General features: G+C 42.8%; 4 protein-coding genes across 19 annotated transcripts in view; 1 reads left to right on the forward strand and 3 right to left on the reverse strand.

Annotated features, from left to right (window-relative positions):
* Positions 1–9,985, reverse strand: part of LOC139547894 (arf-GAP domain and FG repeat-containing protein 1-like) — a 42,168-nt gene extending 32,183 nt beyond the window's left edge. For 4 of the 10 annotated variants that reach the window (XM_071357058.1, XM_071357056.1, XM_071357053.1 and 1 more), the window contains exon 1: positions 9,621–9,984. In XM_071357058.1, the coding sequence (XP_071213159.1) occupies positions 9,621–9,787 (167 nt within the window). In that variant the 5' untranslated portion in view covers positions 9,788–9,984. Of the gene's footprint in view, positions 1–7,750; positions 7,873–9,620 lie in introns of those variants that run through there. The other 6 variants (XM_071357059.1, XM_071357054.1, XM_071357057.1 and 3 more) reach the window with 4 other exon arrangements.
* Positions 9,986–12,243: 2,258 nt separating this feature from the next.
* On the reverse strand, positions 12,244–14,288 carry LOC139547899 (large ribosomal subunit protein mL44-like). Its single transcript, XM_071357065.1, has 4 exons — positions 13,898–14,288; positions 13,242–13,710; positions 12,931–13,109; positions 12,244–12,692 (listed from the first exon to the last, which is right to left on the reverse strand). The coding sequence occupies exons 1-4, from the start codon at positions 14,071–14,073 to the stop codon at positions 12,491–12,493; spliced, it is 1,026 nt and encodes a 341-aa protein (XP_071213166.1). The 5' UTR covers positions 14,074–14,288; the 3' UTR covers positions 12,244–12,490.
* A 587-nt stretch (positions 14,289–14,875) lies between these two features.
* Positions 14,876–19,716, reverse strand: LOC139547896 (mitochondrial fission factor homolog B-like). Of its 4 annotated transcripts, XM_071357061.1 has the most exons (8): positions 19,515–19,716; positions 18,609–18,823; positions 18,229–18,401; positions 17,817–17,908; positions 16,872–17,036; positions 16,023–16,079; positions 15,599–15,689; positions 14,876–15,467 (listed from the first exon to the last, which is right to left on the reverse strand). In XM_071357061.1, exons 2-8 carry the CDS (start codon positions 18,817–18,819, stop codon positions 15,336–15,338), a joined length of 921 nt encoding a protein of 306 aa, XP_071213162.1. In that variant the 5' UTR covers positions 18,820–18,823; positions 19,515–19,716; the 3' UTR covers positions 14,876–15,335. The 4 variants fall into 4 exon arrangements, with proteins under 4 accessions (XP_071213162.1, XP_071213164.1, XP_071213163.1 ...); XM_071357063.1 differs by lacking the exon at positions 16,872–17,036; XM_071357062.1 differs by lacking the exon at positions 16,023–16,079.
* A 3,935-nt stretch (positions 19,717–23,651) lies between these two features.
* Positions 23,652–23,978, forward strand: part of LOC139548567 (multiple epidermal growth factor-like domains protein 6) — an 89,782-nt gene continuing 89,455 nt past the window's right edge. For all 4 annotated transcript variants that reach the window (XM_071358301.1, XM_071358305.1, XM_071358304.1 and 1 more), the window contains exon 1: positions 23,652–23,949. In XM_071358301.1, the coding sequence (XP_071214402.1) occupies positions 23,867–23,949 (83 nt within the window). In that variant the 5' untranslated portion in view covers positions 23,652–23,866. The remainder of the gene's footprint in view (positions 23,950–23,978) is intronic.

The raw sequence follows: 23,978 nt of genomic DNA on the forward strand, positions 1-23,978 counted from the left end.
CTGCACTTTTCCACTTCCTGTTTAACCACCCTGCATGCTGCTGTTGCGAAACAGGGCCAATGGGCCAGAATCACACCAGGCTTCCTGCATACATAGAGTACCACGAGGTAGACAGCAAAACAGTCGTTTCCCTTGCCTCCCACACATCTCTCTATCTCAGCAACATGACAGTCGCTCAGTCCTGCCAAGAAAGATTTGCACAAGACTCAGTTCAACCTCATAAGTAAAATGGATAGCCTGATCAGCAGAAATGAGGATAGGTTAGATGAGGTCATTGTTCTGCTGGGAAACCAACTCCAATCCCACTAGTTCTAAAGAAGGACCAGCTATCTATTGTTATTACATTGGAACAAGGTATAGACCACTAGCTAGACAACACATTAATAACCTACCTGATATGGCTAGCCTATAGGCCTACGTTTGGTAGGTAGATAAGACTAGGTAGCATACACTTTACAGTTTTGGCTACCATCTTGGGGTCTTTTTCACATTATACAGTCTGAGAGACAGTGTGAAACTCTTCAGAGGAGCCTGTGTGTCTGAGCTTAGAAAATAACTAAATTATCCTCCATCACAAAATGTAATACCAGATCACAAGTGGGAAATTCAGTGTAATCCCTGCAGAACCATTAGAGAGATGAGAGAGGGAAGGGCCAAACTATGTCCATCCGCAAACAATGATTCTCACACAGTGTTCTCAGTTGAAGTGCACAAACACCTTAGGTGCCAGAACAAAGACATTATAAACACAGCCCACCCAGATAGTACCACTTAGACTCGACCTAATGATGCAAGTACACACCTAAAACATTTCCAATGTGTGTAATAAGAGAAAGGGGCTACTGTCCAACATTGGGGTGCAAGAACAATTCTGACGGAGCAAACCCAACACGGAGACAGGGGCACCTTAAAACCAGACTGGGAAGCAGCTAACATGCTGACTACACCGGGCACACGTTGATTTTGAACATCCACAACAGACGCAATCTAGATACGTAGGTTGAAAGGTCAGGTCCAAACATATGAACCACTCATGGACATTTAGCTAGCTAGCTTAGCTAATTTGTCCTGGGTTATAAAGATTGGGTTGTTATTTTACTGGATCTTTGTAGAATTTTGACCTATTTTGAGTCACACAAAATTGTGTGTTTTCTACTCTGACAATGAATCCACAGATAAAAGGGGGAACCCAGTTAGTGTCTAGTAATCTCTCCTCCTGTAGTAGTAGTAGTAGTAGTAGTAGCAGAATCAGTAGTAGTTGTAGTAGTAGTAGTAGTAGTAGCAGAATCAGTAGTAGTTGTAAGTAGCAGAAGCAGAATCAGTAGTAGTAGTAGTAGTAGTAGTAGTAGTAGTAGTAGTAGTAGTAGTAGAATCAGTAGTAGTAGTAGTAGCAGAATCAGTACTGTAGTAGTAAGTAGTAGTAGTAGCAGAATCAGTAGTAGTAGTAAGTAGCAGAATCAGTAGTAGCAGAATCAGTAACAGCAGTAGTAAGTAAAAGTAAAACATTTAAACGTGTTAACCCTCGCAAGGCTGCAGGCCTTGCGCGTCCTCAGAGCATGCGCAGACCAGCTGGCTGGTGTGTTTACGGACATATTCAATCAATCCTTATCCCAGTCTGCTGTTCCCACATGCTTCAAGAGGGCCACCATTGTTCCTGTTCCCAAGAAAGCTAAGGTAACTGAGCTAAACGACTACCGCCCCGTAGCACTCACTTCCGTCATCATGAAGTGCTTTGAGAGACTAGTCAAGGACCATATCACCTCCACCCTACCGGACACCCTAGACCCACTCCAATTTGCTTACCGACCCAATAGGTCCACAGACGACGCAATCGCAACCACACTGCACACTGCCCTAACCCATCTGGACAAGAGGAATACCCATGTGAGAATGCTGTTCATCGATTACAGCTCAGCATTTAACACCATAGTACCCTCCAAACTCGTCATCAAGCTCGAGACCCTGGGTCTCGACCCCGCCCTGTGCAACTGGGTCCTGGACTTCCTGACGGGCCGCCCCCAGGTGGTGAGGGTAGGTAACAACATCTCCACCCCGCTGATCCTCAACACTGGGGCCCCACAAGGGTGCGTTCTGAGCCCTCTCCTGTACTCCCTGTTCACCCACGACTGCGTGGCCATGCACGCCTCCAACTCAATCATCAAGTTTGCGGATGACACTACAGTGGTAGGCTTGATTACCAACAACGACGAGACGGCCTACAGGGAGGAGGTGAGGGCCCTCGGAGTGTGGTGTCAGGAAAATAACCTCACACTCAACGTCAACAAAACAAAGGAGATGATTGTGGACTTCAGGAAACAGCAGAGGGAGCACCCCCCTATCCACATCGACGGGTCAGTAGTGGAGAAGGTGGAAAGTTTTAAGTTCCTCGGTGTACACATCACGGACAAACTGAATTGGTCCACCCACACAGACAGCGTTGTGAAGAAGGCGCAGCAGCGCCTCTTCAACCTCAGGAGGCTGAAGAAATTCGGCTTGTCACCAAAAGCACTCACAAACTTCTACAGATGCACAATCGAGAGCATCCTGTCGGGCTGTATCACCGCCTGGTACGGCAACTGCTCCGCCCACAACCGTAAGGCTCTCCAGAGGGTAGTGAGGTCTGCAGAACGCATCACCGGGGGCAAACTACCTGCCCTCCAGGACACCTACACCACCCGATGTCACAGGAAGGCCATAAAGATCATCAAGGACAACAACCACCCAAGCCACTGCCTGTTCACCCCGCTATCATCCAGAAGGCGAGGTCAGTACAGGTGCATCAAAGCAGGGACCGAGAGACTGAAAAACAGCTTCTATCTCAAGGCCATCAGACTGTTAAACAGCCACCACTAACATTTAGCGGCCGCTGCCAACATACTGACTCAACTCCAGCCACTTTAAAAATGGGAATTGATGGAAATTATGTAAAAATGTACCACTAGCCACTTTAAACAATGCCACTTAATATAATGTTTACATACCCTACATTACCCATCTCATATGTACAGTGGGGCAAAAAAGTATTTAGTCAGCCACCAATTGTGCAAGTTCTCCCACTTAAAAAGATGAGAGAGGCCTGTAATTTTCATCATAGGTACACTTCAACTATGACAGACAAAATGAGAAAAAAAAATCCAGAAAATCACATTGTAGGATTTTTTATGAATTTATTTGCAAATTATGGTGGAAAATAAGTATTTGGTCAATAACAAAAGTTTATCTCAATACTTTGTTATATACCCTTTGTTGGCAATGACAGAGGTCAAACGTTTTCTGTAAGTCTTCACAAGGTTTTCACACACTGTTGCTGGTATTTTGGCCCATTCCTCCATGCAGATCTCCTCTAGAGCAGTGATGTTTTGGGGCTATTGCTGGGCAACACAGACTTTCAACTCCCTCCAAAGATTTTCTATGGGGTTGAGATCTGGAGACTGGCTAGGCCACTCCAGGACCTTGAAATGCTTCTTACGAAGCCACTCCTTCGTTGCCCGGGCGGTGTGTTTGGGATCATTGTCATGCTGAAAGACCCAGCCATGTTTCATCTTCAATGCCCTTGCTGATGGAAGGAGGTTTTCACTCAAAATCTCACGATACATGGCCCCATTCATTCTTTCCTTTACACGGATCAGTCGTCCTGGTCCCTTTGCAGAAAAACAGCCCCAAAGCATGATGTTTCCACCCCCATGCTTCACAGTAGGTATGGTGTTCTTTGGATGCAACTCAGCATTCTTTGTCCTCCAAACACGACGAGTTGAGTTTTTACCAAAAAGTTATATTTTGGTTTCATCTGACCATATGACATTCTCCCAATCTTCTTCTGGATCATCCAAATGCTCTCTAGCAAACTTCAGACGGGCCTGGACATGTACTGGCTTAAGCAGGGGGAAACGTCTGGCACTGCAGGATTTGAGTCCCTGGCGGCGTAGTGTGTTACTGATGGTAGGCTTTGTTACTTTGGTCCCAGCTCTCTGCAGGTCATTCACTAGGTCCCCCCGTGTGGTTCTGGGATTTTTGCTCACCGCTCTTGTGATCATTTTGACCCCACGGGGTGAGATCTTGCGTGGAGCCCCAGATCGAGGGAGATTATCACTGGTCTTGTATGTCTTCCATTTCCTAATAATTGCTCCCACAGTTGATTTCTTCAAACCAAGCTGCTTACCTATTGCAGATTCAGTCTTCCCAGCCTGGTGCAGGTCTACAATTTTGTTTCTGGTGTCCTTTGACAGCTCTCTGGTCTTGGCCATAGTGGAGTTTGGAGTGTGACTGTTTGAGGTTGTGGACAGGTGTCTTTTATACTGATAACAAGTTCAAACAGGTGCCATTAATACAGGTAACAAGTGGAAGACAGAGGAGCCTCTTAAAGAAGAAGTTACAGGTCTGTGAGAGCCAGAAATCTTGCTTGTTTGTAGGTGACCAAATACTTATTTTCCACCATAATTTGCAAATAAATTCATTAAAAATCCTACAATGTGATTTTCTGGATTTTTTTTCTCATTTTGTCTGTCATAGTTGAAGTGTACCTATGATGAAAATTACAGGCCTCTCTCATCTTTTTAAGTGGGAGAACTTGCACAATTGGTGGCTGACTAAATACTTTTTTGCCCCACTGTATATACTGTACTCTATATCATCTACTGCATCTTGCCATATTTATGTAATACATGTACCACTAGCCACTTTAAACTATGCCACTTTATGTTTACATACCCTACAGTACTCATCTCATATGTATATACCGTACTCTATACCATCTACTGCATCTTGCCATGCCGTTCTGTACCACCACTCATTCATATATCTTTATGTACATACTCTTTATCCCTTTATCCCTCTGTGTGTGTATAAGGTAGTAGTTGTGGAATTGTTAGGTTAGATTACTTGTTGGTTATTACTGCATTGTCGGAACTAGAAGCACAAGCATTTCGCTACACTCGCATTAACATCTGCTAACCATGTGTATGTGACTAATAAAATTTGATTTGATTTGAAGTAGTAGTAGTAGTAGCAGCAGAATCAGTAGTAGCAGAATCAGTAGTAGCAGTAGTAGTAGTAGCAGAATCAGTAGTAGCAGTAGTAGTATCAGAATCAGTAGTAAGTAGTAGTAGTAGCAGTAGTAAGTAGTAGTAGTAGTAGAATCAGTAGTAGCAGTAGTAGTAGCAGAATCAGTAGTAGCAGTAGTAGTAGTAGCATAATCAGTAGTAGCAGTAGTAGTAGTAGTAGTAGCAGAATCAGTAGTAAGTAGTAGTAGTAGCAAGTAGTAGTAGTAGTAGCAGAATCAGTAGTAGCAGTAGTAGTAGCAGAATCAGTAGTAGCAGTAGTAAGTAGCAGAAGTAGTAAGTAGAAGAAGTAGTAGTAGCAGTAGTAGCAGAATCAGTAGTAGTAGTATTAGTAGCAGAATCAGTAGTAGTAGTACCATAATCAGTAGTAGCAGTAGTAAGTAGCAGAAGTAGTAGTAGTAGTAGTAGCAGAATCAGTAGTAAGTAGTAGTAGTAGCAGAATCAGTAGTAGCAGAATCAGTAGTAGCAGTAGTAAGTATTAGTAGCAGAATCAGTGGAAGTAGTATTCTTTGGACTATGGCGGTTGGCAACCAACTTTAAGGTGCATTACTACCACCAACTGGACTGGAGTGTGGACCTCAGTTCAGCTTTCAAATCATCCACTTGGATTTATTCTCCTAAAAAACAATGAGGAGATGGGAAAGGCTGGACTTGCAGTGCATTAAGCATCAAAAATAGAACCAAGTTCTATTTTAGCGCCTGGCTACGCAGACACTCGTTGACGCGCACAAGCAGTTTAGATTAAATGTTTCAATAACATGTATGTGTCCATTTATTTTGCAATGCTTGCGTATGCAACGCAGGCGGTGTGGTCAGCATATAAGTCAGTCTCAATTCCCCCTACATCTTAATGGAGCTATTAAGGTCTTAATAGAGTAAGGGAGGGACACACACTTCCCCTTTTCTGCCATTATTAAGCTAACCATTATCTGCTAATGGACCATGACAGGTTGACCTCAGTGAGGCATTGAAGAAGGAAAGTGAAGCCCGGCGTCTCACTGGGCAGCATTGATGAATGCGGACATTACAATGAACATCTTATTGAATTAATGGCCAATGTGGTTGTGTTTCTTTCTGAACAAGGTTACACAAGTGTCTCCACAGAGGGCACGGCAAACAGTGGTGGGCTTGTGTCCTAAGGGTGAGGCTGGTGCTCAAGAACTTGTGTCAAGACACTACAGAGACCGAGAGAGGTATAGGTTGCTAATCTAGCTCTGCAGTGTAGCCTATGCAAACTGGGTGCAATTGAGTTCAGCAGAAGGCTACAGCAAACCTCATACACAAACTATGATGCTAGAGAAGAAACTGCAAATGTACTGACTAGCACAACATGGGTGGTTTTAAGCCTAACTGTGTAAGCAAGAGAAAAAACTGAAATCCCCCCCCAAAGACCTGAGAGGAAAGATGTTCTGCAAGTGATTATGAAAATATTAGCATAATGACATCATATAGATCTACTGCAGAATATTATAGGCTAGCAAAGCAGGGAGCGCTGGGTTCATTTTCATCTCATTTGTATGTTAGCAGGAATTCTTTCAATGATGAAAAAAACAAACAAGCTTGCTGCTGTTGAAGACACCGGATGTTCTTCAACCTAGCTGCAAACCAGAAAATGGTGAACAGTACACCAGTGATGTCCTCTGTTTGAGATATGTAACAGGTCGTTCTTTACCATGCATGCAACCACCAGGCATTTGTCAGATTCTGAACAAACAAGGTCAGGTTGACATGAAATAGCTGTGGCACATCAAAAATTATTGTTTTTTCCCCCTGCCTGTATGGTGTTATATATATTTTTTTAAACACACACATACATATAAATATAAATATAAATATATATATATATATATATATATATATATTTGACACACATTTCTTCAACAATATTTGACATTGCATTATTCCGGTGGTAGAAGGGAGGAGAAAACCACAGCTTCAGTCCCACTAATCCTCAAATCCCAAACTATACAGATGCTTGGTTACACAACAGTACAAGCCAGAGGTACAGCATCAACCTTGGATCACATTAATACTGTTAGCTAAATAGTGAGCCGGAAAATAGGTTTCAATGGGAATGATCAATAGTCAAATGCCGACCTGTATAGTTAGCTAGGTAGATGACACTTGTTTTATTGTGGTCAACTTTGCCTGGCTCGATAACTAGCTGAGTGGTCGACTAAAAAATGCTAGTTGGTAGACTAAACAAATGTTAGCTAGCCACCTGAGGAGCAAAGTTAGCTAGCTAGTGTGTAGGCTGGTCTCATAGACAAGACGTACCATAGTAAACCAAAATCCGTGAAGGTCAAATTAGTACATGTTCTGTTTTATGTAACCGTAACAAACATAAGGTTACTTAAGGAGAACTCCACCCCAAAAAATATATTTGGTATTTGTTTCATTAGTCCATTGTTGATATAGTCCAAAACTGTTTTGCATGTCAACAAACAAGTTTTCAAGAAATATAACTTTCAAAATACAGCCATATGATGCACTTTGCATCAAATGATGCTACATTTGACTTCATATGATGCCCGATTCTACATCGACGGGACAGCAGTGGAGAAGGTGGAAAGTTAAGTTCCTCGGTGTACATATCACCGACAAACTGAAATGGTCCACGCACACAGACAGTGTAACCCTAACCTCAGGAGGCTGAAAAAAAATGTGGCTTGTCACCGAAAACGCTCACTAACTTTTACAGGTGCACAATCGAGCGCATCCTGTCGGGCTGTATCACCGCCTGGTATGGCAACTGCATCGCCCACAACTGCAGGGCTCTCCAGAGGGTGGTGAGGTCTGCACAACGCATCATCGGGGGCAAACTACCTGCCCTCCAGGACACCTACAACACCAGATGTCATAAGAAGGCAAAAAAGATCAAGGACAATAACCAGCCGAGCCACTGCCTGTTCACCCCACTTCCATCCAAAAGGCGAGGTCAGTACAGGTGCATCAAAGCTAGGACAGAGAGATTGAAAAACAGCTTCTATCTCAAGGCCATCAGATTGTTAAATCAGCCATCACTAGCACAGAGAGGCGGCTGCCTACCTACAGACTTGATATTATTGGCCACTTTAATAAATGGAACACTAGTCACTTTAATAATGCCACTTTAAGAATGTTTACATATCTCGCATGACTTCTCATATGTATATACTGTATACCGTATCTATTCTATACTATCTATTGCATCTTAGCCGTTCTGTCACTGCTCATCCATATATTTATATATTCTTATCCCATTCCTTTACTAGATTGTGTGTATTAGGTTTTGTTGTGGAATTTGTTAGATATTAGGTTTTGTTGTGGAATTGTTAGATATTACCTGTTAGATACTGCTGCACTGTCGGATCTAGAAGCATAAGCATTTCGCTACACTTGCAATAACATCTGCTAACTATGTGTATGTGACCAATAAAATTTGATTTGCATAATACTAGTGAACGTGTAGCAACCCAAAGGTTGAGTGCTCAAATCTCATAAATTAAGGATTCTAGCTTTATTTATAATTTAATTGAACTCATTTTTTAAAAATAAAAAAAGTAATAGAGCCCTATCTATTTTGAGTGTCCCGGATTTTCGTTTAGTATGGGCACATTCGTAAAATCATTCTGGCTAATCTACTCTGATTTCAGGGCCCTCAGTTTGCCAGAGCGCAGAATAAGTGATGAATTTACAATGCTCAACACCCGTTGAATATGGCCGGTGTCAGTAAGTCAGCAAAAGGAATAATTAATTGTTGCCAGCAGCACAGATACAGTCACCAACGCTGTGGATAACATGAAAACAGCCTAACCAGCTCTGCTAGGGCGAGTAAAATGGTCAGAGTGGGGGTATTCTCTCATTTGTGTCTGGAAGTAGCTAGCCAATTAGCTTGGGTGCTTGACTACTGTTGTGAGGTCAGAACGCTCCGTTCAACCCTACTCCTCCGCCAGAGCGTCCAGTGACCGCTCTGAATACTCAGAATTTACGAACGCCCAGAGCGCACTTTGAGCACTACAAATTTATTTACAAACACACCCTATGTTACGTCTACCCCTGAGTCCAGGTTGCAATGTGAAAAAACTGCAGCAGCAGGTGACACGTTTCTTAACTATAACAAAACACACATATCATAGTCAGACTTCTTGCCTAGACACTTTCACGTCTAGCGGCTTACCAGTTAGTTACTACTACTACTACTGTAAACTGGTTAACTGATTGGAGCCAGCTAACGTTAGCTAGCTACCGGTAAATTGCCGTTATGTGGCTAGCTAGTTAGCCACCAGCGAGCTTACTAGCCAAATAGATGATATCTGTATCTGGTTAGTTAGTAACTATCATATTATTGTACTAGATATATCGCGAAAATCTGTCTCTATTTAGTTACCTATAGCTAGCACAGCAGACACCCAACTCACAAGACAATTGCAGTTCTAAATGGAAAGAGACGGGGAGGGGGTGGATAGCTAGCCTAGCTAACGGTTAGTTAGCTAACGTTAGTAAGTAGCTAGTTAGCAGACATGTTTGCGGCCTGTCAACGCGGAATGAAAAGGTCACTCATTCAATCACATGTGTACCTACAGTATGCCAGAGCAGGAGGTGCAGACGAAAGACCCCACCGTCATGTTGGCATAGGTTGGGCCGCGCTGATCGCAGTCAAAGCACTTTCTGTTGGGAGGCAAACTCGTCATTTCTCTCAGCATCTTCAGGTGTTTCTCCTCCTGCTTTCTTTTCGCACTCGCCGCCATGACTGGGACAAATAGGGGAAGAAAATAAAACCAGGGAAGGATGGGGAATTACAAGTGAAGGGAAAAGCTTTTGCTGCTAAACGTGTACCGACTCTGTCTGAAAGGAACGGAGTAGAGCGGCTACTTGTGCTGTCGGCTGAACAAGGAGTCACGCACTATCCGCGCTTGGTTTCCATGGGCAAACCAGCGCCACCCAGCAGCTTGACACTTATCATTGCATCATATGTCCTAATTCCAGGCACATTCCTTTTCATCATACAAAGAGGAAACACCCCTCATCTCATACATCTTAAGATGTAAATCTATTATTAGGGTATCATTACATTGGAACAAGAATTAGAGGAATATAATAGAAGAGAATAGAATTGAAGATGTCAGAGATGTGTAGAAGATTTGTATGTCACCTTAGGCGATTATGTGTTATACATTTCAATAATCATAAATTGCTTATTTATTAGTGGTGGAACACTATTTGAGAATGTGCTATTCTCATTGCTTTTCTTATCATTCAGAAAAAAACAGCACACAATGTTGAGGTACATATAGTGTGATGGACTACTGCATTGAAAGTAAAAGAAAAGGCTGCTGTGCCCATGTGAGTGACTGCTTCACATCCATGGCTCCTACTGTATAAAAACAAGTGCTGTTTATTGGAACATACATCACTGTGGCCAAGCTTCCTGCCATCCAGGACCTCTATACCAGTTAGAGAAAGGCCCTAAAAATTGCCAAAGACTTCAGCAACCCTAGTCATAGATTGTTCTCTCTGCTACCACACGGCAATCGGTACCGGAGCACCAAGTCTAGGTCCCAATGGCTTCTTTACAGCTTCTACCCCCAAGCCATAAGACTCCTGAACAGCTAATCAAATGGCTACCCAGACTATTTGCATTGCCCCCCTCCCACCCCCATTTTTTAAGCTGCTGCTGCTCTCTGTTTATTATTCATGCATAGTCACTTTACCTCTACCTACATGTACATATTACCTCGACTAATCTGTTTACCCACACATTGACTTTGTACCGGTACCCCCTGTATGTAGCCTCACTACTGTTATTTTATTGTTGCTCCTTAATTATTTGTAATTTTTCAAATGTATTTATTTGTTAGTCAGTTTATTTTAGTAACTACTTTCTTAACACATATTTTTTCTTAAAACTGCGTTGTTGGTTAAGGGCTTGTAAGTAAGCATTTGTATTCGGCACGTGACAAATACAATTTGATTTGAACTCCAAGGGTGACTAGGTCCCACTGAGTAGCCTACATCTGAGAGAAGATCTGCTTTGACAGCTTACCTTGGAGGACACTTGCTTAAAATAGGTCAAGAGTACAGGGCATATATTCATAACGCATCTCAGAATAGGTGTGCTGATCTAGGATGAGGTTGCCCCTCTTGTCTATACGATTCAAAAGTCAAAACTTATCCTAGATCAGCATTCCTACTTTGAGATGCTTTTTGAATCCGGGCCAAGAAACATTAGTCTCTCAATACAAATTTATCAGTGCAGATAAATAAGTGCAGGTGTTAATTTTAAGACAAAATACAGATGAACATGAATGAGGAGGATGCAACCCCTTCTACCCTGCTCTGTGATCCTAGTGATGAATATATTGGGATGTAGGCCTATTAGGGCTGGCCTACACTTCTTGCCTGCAGATAGAGCCCTTCATTCTCCACCTAAGTCTAAATGACTGCTTTTAAAAAGAACAGACAAGAAGGAAGCTAAGCCCACAGGTTCTGCTGCCGATGCTTCGAGGGACCAGGGAGGGATGATAGCACAGTTGGCATGAAGTCGGCCGGATGGAGAGTGAAATGAGTGTATATTACACACCCACATGTAACATCACTGTTCAGCCATGCTATGTTCTGCTTGCAATCACTACAGATAAAATATTCCATTTGTAATAATGAATTACAGAATCCAAATACTTTCTGTGAAAGTAATTTGAAGTAAAAGACAGATTACCCAGTTGAGGTCTAAGAGCAATTATCCAGTTGGTTCCCATCCTGTGCAAATAAATGCACAATAAAAGTGCATTTGCAAAGTGCCAAAACAGGTGTCTATACTGGTGTCAGACTTTTCATGGTAAAATACAGCTTTAATAAACCAGGCCAGACACTCAAGTCGAGTTCTCACTCCAAGTTCTGCCGATTGGTTGCAGTGGATAAAAGCGGGAGCCACATCTCCCACTATGGATGTCAGGGACATTGTCCTGGCAACCAATCACAGCAGGTGATCCTGACTAGCCCAAAAATGACCTTCCAATTTATAGTGTCGTGGATTCTGCTCTTGTGATATCAATCCAGACATTTTGCACATTGCTAACCCATGTTTTTTTAGAGCAGACTAATGTCAACTGTTGTGGGACAGTCATACATCAATGAATAACACCCAATAATAAGCAGACAGGTTAAACCAAAGATGGTATAATAAACATTATTTCAAGAGACGTGCTCAGTGATACATATTTATTATGGACATGAAACATTTAGCTTTTACATCAATAATATATTACACAAAAAAAACATTATTTTGCCAAAGGACAGTCCTCTAATATACAGGGCTGAGCAGACCACAGTTTGGAGGGTATCCCTAGGTCTGGGGTTATGAGTCTGTGAGAGGTTGGTCCTAATAGGCTAAGGGAACCGCTTGACTTTGACCCTCTGGCATGTCATGAGCTGTCATCAACTGATGGAAGACATTATAGTGCTTGGGGTGACATGTCCTTTAGCTGCTGCTGATGGATTGAGGGTAGGAACCCGAGCTGCTCCTCTGCTGCAGAGAAGTCACAGGGTCTCCGGTTCTCAGTGTAGCCATAGATTTTCCTCAGGGCCACGCGTGCCGCCTCCTCCTCTGCAGCCAGAACGGTCTCCCCTGGAGCCTCTGCAAAAAGCTTCTTATCACTGAGGACACAAACACACACACTCACTCAGTAGCATAATCAATAAACAAACTACCGGCAGAACACTACCACACACTCCATAAGTAACGGCAAGAGTTTTTCCTGATCATCTGTCCCGACCAGGGGGGAAAAGACTTTAGGTCCTGGGTCACAGCGTATTCCTGGTCAGGTCTCGTGATCAGGAAAACCTCCTGGATTTATCAGGAGGCATACTGATGGGAGTGGCCAGTGAGGCGTACCTGTACAGCCCTACAAAGTAGAGTGGGAGCACGGTGCTGGCGCCGGCCGACCTGGTGAGGCGAGGCTCTGGGAGGGCCACGTTCCTCTTGGACAGCTCCTCCACCAGCAGCCCCATGGGGTTCACCACCGACCACATTTCAAACAGGTCTTTACTTACCAACTGGGTGACCAGGAAATCCTGGTGGGAGAGAAGAGGGCATGGGAGGTGTGATCATCTTTAGACACACAAGCAATCTAATGTTCATTTGAAATGTTTAATCTTAACCGTTAGTTGGGTGTGTGTTGAAAGTTGTGAGGATCTTCCTCTTACCCGAAGGAAAAGGCCTGCTCTCTCAGGTCCACTGCTCTCCTGGAGTGCTCCGATTACAGCGAGGAACGTACTGTGCAATACTTCATCAGGGACAGGGAATTGAGCGCTCATAGTTAGGTCCTCGATGGCGAGGTTCCGTGCCACATGGCAAACTACTGGATGACTGGTCAGGTGGCCGACAATGGCGACCACTCCTTTGCTGGGCAGGCTAGGGAAGCTGGCCCTGCACCAGTCAGACAGGAAGCTCTTGGTGAACTCCAAGCCCTGTGTGTTCAGCTGAATGTTGTCCCCCAGGACCAGAGCGGCCGTTTCAGAGTCCACGCCGAGTGCCTGCCTCCTCTCTTTCTCTGACTGAATGTAACAGGGGTTCACGAAGGCTATCTTCAGCAGCTCTGGGGAGAAGTTTTCTTTAAGGCGGCTGCTGAATGCCTGGACCTCTGCATGGTAGTCCCAGTTAGGCTTTTGAGAGCTAGGAGACAGAACATAGGGAAATTAATAACTAAGACCACGGTGCATGTAATCAGTATGTACCTAAGATACAGTGGTCTTCTATATTGGCTATAATATAGTAATTTCAGCTAACGTTAACCATGAGAACCAACACAAATGGCCTTGACTTGATCCCTATGATACCAAGCTATCTTAGCTAGCATTACCGTGGCTTAGGTGGTGGAAGCCCTTCTATCTTCAACTTTCTTTCCATCAAAAGAGTATATGCTTTCATCCATCGCTTCTTCTCTCGGGTCTGTGTAAGGAGTACATTTCTACAAACATGATGATAGTGAATTCCATACGTTAGCACACCACGATTTACAATGTATCCGGATGCCATGACAGTTTCTGACGGTGTGTAACAATAAACACGTTCCGGACAGCAACCCTAAAGCGCTAAGTTTGTTCCAGTTTAGAAAATGATCATAAGAGGGTTCCAACTTCCAACCATAGACGTGGTTCCAATTTACTTTGTAATAACAATATACTTCATACTAATTAAGTGTTACGGAGTAGTGACCTACATTTAGTTCAACTAGTAATTTAAATATATTTAGCAGTAGCTTGGTGTTTAATAGGCTAAATCACACATTCTTTAACATCTGACCCAAGAGTGATATGTCCTTGCAATTTGTAGTCTATGACATTTAGATGTGATAATTGTTCATGAAGTAGTTTGGAGGTTGTGAACTACTTTTTCTAAGTAACTAGTTAATGAAGCCATATTTTTCTTAAGGGTAGCTTTAGCGTATCTTAGTTTCTTCCAGTGTGAAGTAATTGGTAGCTCCGTAAACTATATTTTCATAGTAGCTTCCCCAACACTGCTAATTAATACCGGTAACAACTAATATATCTAAACATCAGAATTTACTATTTTGTAATTTATTCAAATAAAATTGTATGAATCTCAGCATAATATGCTGGTACATTATGACTGAAAACTACAACCAATTTGGAAACATTGTGCTCCAGCCAGCGAGTTCTTGGTAAAAAAAAAAAGATGGAACTGAAGATAAAATATGAGAAAAAGCATATCATGCCTATGGCTTGGTGGATATGGGCCATACATAATGAATCAAATGGTGTAATGGCAATAGTGTGACTGTTTCGTTGCAGTATTATACATCAATTAAACTCATGAGAAAATGTAACATTATGTATTATCTTACAATTTAACAGTAGTACTTCACAACATTTTTACATCTTTTCACATCACTCCAGTCCCAAATAAATATTTAACATATGTAGCCCATTTCGATTTGTCTCCACTGTGGCTTATTTTTTCCTTTTCTTTAGACCTCTTATCTGTTGGAAATGCCTCGGGGGCAATGATTACAACTGAGTATCATTAAGAAATGTTTACAGCCGAGTCAAGCTTTGCTTCTTAAGCCCCCAAAAAATCCAATTATATAGCATTGTAAAAAAAAAAGTACAAGTACATGGTTACAATAAAATTAAATGGAAACAAACATCCCATTGCCCAATAGCAAGGCCATCCAGTGATGGGACTAAGTGCAGAGAGTACATTTTGCTAACATTTGACACATAGAAGAGGAGAGGCTTTGTTCTCCACTCTCCGACAGTGGATCCGAGGAAAGGGTTCTAGCGGCGGAACCAAACCCAGCTGTTGATAAGCCAGAAGGCTACGGTGACGGAGTACATGATCATCTCACGCTTGGCCCTCTCCTTGTTCTCCTCTTCTATGAGCTGGAGCCTCCGGTTTAGCTTAATGATCTATAGGCACACCAATGAAAATCACATCAACACCACCAACCAATATAGCAAAAACAAAACATGTGGGCTTAATGATATACCTTCCAGTATATCATTAAGTACAGTACAGTCTAAATGTATTAGGAGCAGACCTGCCGTCGAAGTGTTGCTGCATCTACGACAGCCATGTCATCAGGAGCCATGGAGACATCCAGAGTAGTGTCTAGAGTGGCCAGGGCAAGCCTTGGGTGAAGAGAAATAGACCAAACACATCCTGGTTAAGCATTTCTATCCATGGATCAGGCATGATGATCTTTCCGATCGTTGATCAATGATGATGTAAAAGACAGATTGTCAATCAATTATTGTCTATTATAAATAAATTGACAATACATTGACAACAGTTCAATAGACATGCATTATTCATTGCCCAACTATCTTCTCAAATATTATTGACAGCAACACTCATCCTCTTCTGACAATAACTATGGCCTATATGATGAAAGGAAAGAGGAGGAAAAAGAACGGAGAGGGAGAAAGAGAGAGGGGTGAAGTCTACGTGCCAGGTGGAGTTACCTGGATTCATGCAGAGGATTAGAGGTCAAGGCAGACCCCCCTCGCAGCGATGGCTTGCTGAAGAAGGCAGAAACAGGGAAGAGAGAGAGGAAGCAATAGAGATAGAGCAGCACGCCAAAGTACAGTGTCTCACACATGCAATCCCAAAGTCTCTCACACTCACTCTTGAAATTCATAGTTCCAATGTCTCATGACTTTGATCATACAGTGTAAAACAGACCTCTGTAAGACTACCAATATATTCATCTCCAATACACTTCCCCTCAGAGTAGACAATACACATCACTATATAGGTTGGCTGTTGACATTGCTTGATAATGGCCTTACAGCACATGGATCGAGCAAGAACAGCACTAATTTAAAACTCTTCTGTTTCCAATGAAAATATGACTTCGCTTTACACACTACTCTCCTCTCAACCAATTCAGTCAAGCACTGAGTGAGGCCACAGCTCAATAACAGCACATCAGACAAAGTCAATCTTGATTTGCAATGACAAATAAATATACATCATGACATATTAATAGTGTTACTGAGTGTTACATATTACCAGGTGTTCCCTACCCATTTCCCCAAAATAAATGATTAAAATACGGTCAAGACAAATCATTTTGTTCATTGAGCAAATGTCCAAATTATACGATTATAATTTTTGTTCAATTGTCCAACAGCCGAGAACTGATTTGATGACCCTGTCCATGCGAAAGAGACAACAGCAGGGACTTCATTGCCTCAGAGAGGATTAATACAATTGTATTGTATTGAATTGAGGGGTTAATCTCTGCACGGTGAGCAGAGTGGGAGAGGTCAGCCTAGAGATGACCTTAAGAGGAGGGGTCATGGGGTCACCTGCGGTGGTTCTCATCCAAAACCTCCAAGACCTGCTGGTAGGCCCGGCGCGTGGTGGACTGGATGAAAGAGAGAACGCCGCTAGCGCTGTACAGGTTCTGTTCGTCCTCGGCCATGGCGAGAGGGGGACAGGCGCGGAGAGGGGCTGGGAGGGACGGGGTCACACTGCCCCCACCAACATGAGTGGCCAAGCCAGAGAAAACAGAGCAGAGAGAGAGAGGGGAGAGGGGGAGAGAGAGTGAAGGAGAGGGAGGGGAGAAAGACCATCCGCACTTTACTCACTGCGCAGAGATAACAGCCACCAAAGAGTGACAGAGATGGTACTGATGGGGTGATGTCAAACAGATCATACTAGTGCACCACTGAACTATACCTAACCCTCTACCAGGAAGGGAGATACGGACACAAAAGCATGGAAAGGTCCTAATTAAGGTCCCAATGAGTCATCCCCCACAAAGATGCTCTGAACAAAACAGGATCCCTAAGGACTTTGTATAGTGAAATAAGCTTTTAACAAATGAAATGGCTCTATGCCATGTTTACTGTAATGTGCCTCTCCCTGGTACAGTATAGTAAATTCATAGGTTAATAGTGAAGAGAATTAAGAGTAAGTTTTAGTACCATGCTCAGGACAGGAGGGAGCTGCACTAATCTCACACTGACACAGAACTGCAACAGCACAGGGTGCAGACCCAGATACAACTACCAACCAAACAGGCTACAGAGTGGGCAACACCACAGGCTAGAAACACCCAACGAAAGCCAGATCATTAACACAACAAATGAACAGAGTGAGAGATGGACAAACAGGCCAGCAGACAGTGGAAACCACTGGACAGATGGAAGGAAGAAGAACAGGCTTGCGGAAGAGGAGAGGGGTGTGGTGTGGTGGTGGATTGTGCATGGCACTACTGGGGTATGGACCACAGTTGATAGGCTACTTACGTTGAATCGTTTCTGGCAATCTGGCTATTGTGACGGACAGTGGTGTTCTCGCTGGCTGAACGTTCCCGCCGCAACCGCCCTTGCGAACGCACCTATGAGGAGTGGAGAACATGTAAATACTGATATCCTCTTCCCGTAAAATACTGACTTTCAAATAAACTCCCATTGTTAGTGTAGAGGAAGTGGTTCTATGAACTATGCTCACAAGACAAATGGCTTTGCCAGAGATCTGAACATTTGTGTAAGCCCACAGAACTAATGTCTAGGCTTTAGCTCAGAGGGCTAGCACAGTCTTGAGCTGCTTGGATGACCAGGGTTTGATACCGCTTGTTCACACATGCCTGGTCCATTGCATCACCCCATCAGTACGATCTCTGTCCATTTCTAGACTCTCCCGCCCCCACTACCTTACCTCCTCACTTGGCTGGGCTGGGGCTGCACTGCGCTCCATTTCCATGAAGTCCAGTGGCCGCTCATTGAGGGTGAGGACCCGAGGAGGGGTCTTCAGGGACAGGCTCTCTAGCGGGGTGGACTGGATCAGGTCCAGATCTCTGGGTCTGGGGAACTGGGAGTCCTCACTAGCTCCTGAGAAAAGCAGTCAGGCAGGGTGTCACATAAAGGCCAATACAGGGTTATGTTCAGTAAGATTAAAATCGTTTGCAATGGAAAATGAAACTAGTATCAGTGAGAACCCCATCCATTTGAAAACAATTTATCCCGTTTCGAGCCCAATGAACATGGCCCAGGAGTATCAACACTACAGAGACCCTATGGAGGACCAATAGTAGCTACCGGACATTACGATCCTCTCTGGGACCTGCATCATGACGTTGTGCAGGTCACGTGAGCCTGCCTCGGGGTTGTCATGACCGTAGGGGCCCATTTTGAGCATCTCTGGAATCCTCATGCGCTGGCTGATGCCCTCTGTGTACTCCAGCTCGTAGTGGATGCGGTTCATCTCCGCCATCTCTGCAGTAGGAGAGGGGAATGCTGCTCCGTTCATTTGGCTGGAAAATATACAAAGACAAAATATTTTCACTTTCAATATCAGCTGACCCAACAAACTGGTTACACAATATAGTTTGGGATTCCCTTTGACAACAATAAAGTAAAACTTGCTTGCATTGTATTATCTATTAAGAGAAGAGCTCCTAAAATAAATGGTTATCCATGTAGCCACATATAGGCTTATTTTTAACTATACCCCAGGAAACCTTGACGGCGATGGTATTCTTTATGAATTAAAATAGAACGAATTCTCGTGACGCCATCATGTGATAAGAATAAAAGGAGCATCTGAATCAACGGCCTGAATGCATTTCCACTCTCCAGATGAGGACCACTTACTAATACCAAATGTACAGTAGTATTTTCACCAATGAAACCAAAATAGACCTTGGATGGCTGGAATATCAACAAAAATAGCTCGCTACGTCTCGAACTGGCTAGCAAGCTATCTAAGTTAGCTATCTAACGTTAGTTATGTTGGTGCGCTTACTGTCTGTAATGTTTACCGAAATAAAGCCCCATAAATGCAATTCCAAGCATTATTCAGCGAGTAGCAAGCTAACTACATGACTGCGGCCTGACCAGATACTTTGAAATGTCTGTATGACAGACAGTTAGCTAGCACGTCACTAGCATGCTAGCTTTTCGAAACACCATTGCTAGCTGATAGTAGTAGCTAGCTGGCCTTACCCTTTGGTTTGTTCTTCTCCCAGCAATTAAATATACGTGCAAAAACGGATATGGTCCAGCTGAAGATTCAAAGGTGCATTACAGAGGATGTAGCATCTTTAGATGTTGATTCCAGGAGTCTGAAAGGGACAACAACGTACACTACCGCCCTGAATGAATGTCATGGATGGTGGACCCAAACAGGAAGTTGTTTACGTCACATGAAAATTCTTGTTTTCCATACTGTAAAATATCTGTTATTACATCTGTGATAATGATTTCTACAGGAGTGGAAAAAGTACCAAATTGTCATATTTGAGTAACAGTAAAGATACCTTAATAGAAAATGACTCAAGTAAAAGTAAAAGTGATCCAGTAAAATACTACTTGGGTAAAAGTCTAAAAGTATTTGTTTTTTATTTAAGTATCAAAAGCAAATGTAATAGCTCGAATATACTTAAGTATCAAAATAATTTCAAATTCCTTATATTAATCAATCCAGACGGCACTATTTTCTTGCGTTTTAAATGTAAATATAGCCAGGGCCACACTAACACTCAGACATAATTTACAAACGAAGCATTTGTGTTTAGCGAGTCTGCCAGATCAGAGGGAGTAGGGATGACAATGGATGTTCTGTTGTGCGTGCATTTGACTATTTTCCAGTCCGGCTAAGCATCGAAAATGTGTCAGGGAAAATGTATGGAGTAAAAAGTATTTTTTTTAGGAATGTAGTGAAGTCAAAGTAAGTAGTCAAAAATATAAATAGAAAAGTAGATACCATAAAAACTACTTAAATAATTATTTAAAGTATTTTTACGTAAGTACTTTACACCACTGGATTTCTCCACTCACATGGTGGGTACTTATTAACCATGGGTCAAAACATATTTAAGCAAACGTTTTTATTGTTTGATCATAAGAATGCATAGATTTTCCTAAAATGTTGCCCGACGTATTATTAACTGATACAAATGATTTAGCCTACTTATTCAGCAGTTTTATCACAATTATTTGAGGGTTTGAGCAAAAACATGTGCAGAGATTGAGAGGGAGATAGAGAGAGTTAAAGAGAGTATGGATGCAGGAGATTATAGAAGACACCGCTGGAGAAGATCCATAAGTATGGAGAGAAGGTGGAAATAAAAGAGAATGTGTTGGAGAAGGCAAGGAGTGGAGAGTGCAAAGGAGGAAATGAAGAAGAAGAAGGAGGGGTAGAAAGGAAGGAGAAGGTGGCAATGCAGAGATAGGTGGTGAAGAAGAGGGAGTAGGTAGTGATGAAAGACAAGGGGTTGGATAAGCAGAAAGAGAAACTGGAGAAAAAGAGCAAGAAGCTAGACATATTGGAGAAAGTTGGAAAGTTGGGAGTTGGAAAAGAAGAAAGAGAAGTTGGAGAGGAAGAATAAGATAGTGGAAAGGTTGAAAGTGGATGTGAATAAGAGAATCATAAAACACGGGACGAGATGTTAAAAACTGTCCATTGTGCCAATAGATGGTATGCACTCACATGAGATTTGCCGTGATGTTGACAGAGTGGCATGGGAGGTTTATTTCTTAGACTGGGTTAAGATGTCAATTTTGGGACACATCCTCAGTAGTGTGCCTTCGAATCAGTGGGTGTTTCGGCCTTTAATTACTAAACACCCTCATCAAAGGTGGCCAGCTAAAGGGTGATCAAGCCTTAGCTTGTGTCCCATGCCCAATTAAGATTTCCCACGGGACTATGCAAGGCAGGGGCGTCCTCTTCCCTGAGCCAGCCCTACAGCTGACCGCATACCTCATATGTCCTCCTCAAGTTGGAGGGATCTGAATTGGGTTCTCAGGTGGGGGTGGGGGGGTCATGAAATTATAGCCCAGCAAGGGTCCTTCCGTTTGATCCAGATCCACTGGCTGCCTCTTTCAGCTGCTTGAGAAACTGCTCTGACGGTCTGCCGCAGAGCCTGTCCATGGATTCCAAGTTCTTTCAGCAACCTGATGGTGGAAGAAGCCACGAATCCTCTGCATCCCACTTCAACTGGCCAGACTTTTGCATTCCAGCCACGCTGAGTTGCGTCTGCTGCCAACTCTGTGTAACGCAGTTTCTTACGCTCGTAGGCCTCTTCAACAGAGTTTTCCCACGGGACTGTGAGCTCTATGATGTACACAGCCTTTCGTGAAGGGGACCAGAGTACCATGTCTGGCCTAAGGTTGGTAGAAGCAATCTCAGGTGGAAAAATGAGTTGCTGGCCAATATCGACAAGCATCTTCCAGTCCCGGGCCATGCCTAGGTGTCCAGTTTCTGGCTTTGTAGGAGGATGCTTGGGCCTTTTCTGTCCCTCCCGGATGAATGTTGTTGTTTTGACGGGATTGCTTGTTTTTGGAGGTAATGAATTGGTTGCACTCCTCTTGGTCTCAAGTGCTGCAGCCAGGCTCTTGAGGACCTGATTGTGCCTCCAGGTGTAGCGGCCTTGTGAGAGGCTGGTCTTGCAACCTGTCATTATATGCCTGAGAGTCGCTGGAGCTGGGCAGATCAGAGGGAGATCAGATCAGAGGGAGTAGGGATGACAATGGATGTTCTGTTGTGCGTGCATTTGACTATTTTCCAGTCCGGCTAAGCATCGAAAATGTGTCAGGGAAAATGTATGGAGTAAAAAGTATTTTTTTTAGGAATGTAGTGAAGTCAAAGTAAGTAGTCAAAAATATAAATAGAAAAGTAGATACCATAAAAACTACTTAAATAATTATTTAAAGTATTTTTACGTAAGTACTTTACACCACTGGATTTCTCCACTCACATGGTGGGTACTTATTAACCATGGGTCAAAACATATTTAAGCAAACGTTTTTATTGTTTGATCATAAGAATGCATAGATTTTCCTAAAATGTTGCCCGACGTATTATTAACTGATACAAATGATTTAGCCTACTTATTCAGCAGTTTTATCACAATTATTTGAGGGTTTGAGCAAAAACATGTGCAGAGATTGAGAGGGAGATAGAGAGAGTTAAAGAGAGTATGGATGCAGGAGATTATAGAAGACACCGCTGGAGAAGATCCATAAGTATGGAGAGAAGGTGGAAATAAAAGAGAATGTGTTGGAGAAGGCAAGGAGTGGAGAGTGCAAAGGAGGAAATGAAGAAGAAGAAGGAGGGGTAGAAAGGAAGGAGAAGGTGGCAATGCAGAGATAGGTGGTGAAGAAGAGGGAGTAGGTAGTGATGAAAGACAAGGGGTTGGATAAGCAGAAAGAGAAACTGGAGAAAAAGAGCAAGAAGCTAGACATATTGGAGAAAGTTGGAAAGTTGGGAGTTGGAAAAGAAGAAAGAGAAGTTGGAGAGGAAGAATAAGATAGTGGAAAGGTTGAAAGTGGATGTGAATAAGAGAAGGTAGAATATTACAAGAACAGGAGAGATTATTAAACAATTAAGTGAATGAGATTGACAAAATAAAAGTAGATGTCAAAGAGAAGGCAAAGAAGGAGATGCAGAAAGTGACAGGTGGAGTTGAAGTGATTGAAGGAGAAGAAGTCGCTCTGGATAAGAGCGTCTGCTAAATGACTTAAATGTAAATGTAAATGATGGAAAGAGAAAAAAGAGAGAAAGAAGTGGAGAGAGAGGGAGAAGTTTGAGAAGACTAGGATGGAGAGAAAAACACACACATAAAGCCATTCATGAACCACTTTGCACTCAGCACTGTGAGCCTACATTCAAAAAAACATCTGAATTAACATCTGAGAGAACCGCACATTTGCGCTGTAGGGTAGTCTCCTATAATACATTGCAATTTGTAAATGCACGATTCAATGACAACAACAGTGGAGGTCGCTGTTTCCAAATCAACGGTTTCTAATTGAATCCTCAATGAACTCCAACAAAACACCATCAAATAGTCCTACAGGTTCCAGAAAAAAACCATAATAAAGCGGGAAGGTGTCAAAAAGTCTTAGGGTTGGTAAATGTTTTTGATCTCGTAAATAAAGGTCGTAAATGGATCAATAATCAAACCAATCAGAATCTATTTAGTGTATGAAGTTAAAGTTCAATAGTCTGCACTTTTCATAGATCAAAATACACAGTTGAAAAGCTCTTGGTAGGGGAGAGCTGAGTAAAGATCGATCTCATTGGTGATGATAGGGACCCTCTAGTGCTCGTGGGTGGTACTCCGGAACTCTTGTGAATAGAGCTCGTACGACGAAGGGGGATGGATGGAAGCTGAGGACAAGAAGACCCTCTCTCAAACTCTCTAGACACGGGACAATCTGGAAGCATTGTAGTCCTGTTTCGATGCGTTCACAGTCGGAGACAGGATGCACATCATTATTTGATGGGACTATAGGAGATATTTACCTTCACCGCATCACTCTTTACTTTGTAGTCTTCCCTCTGTGAATGAATAATGTTCTTGAACGTTTTAATGTGGTGTATGATAGCACTGGACACCGCGCGCATCGCATCATCTCTGGAGTTACAACCTGACATGTGAGTGAATTTAGAGTTGCTCGAATATT

The sequence above is a fragment of the Salvelinus alpinus genome, chromosome 21, assembly GCF_045679555.1.
Source record: "Salvelinus alpinus chromosome 21, SLU_Salpinus.1, whole genome shotgun sequence".
Lineage (NCBI taxonomy): Eukaryota > Metazoa > Chordata > Actinopteri > Salmoniformes > Salmonidae > Salvelinus > Salvelinus alpinus.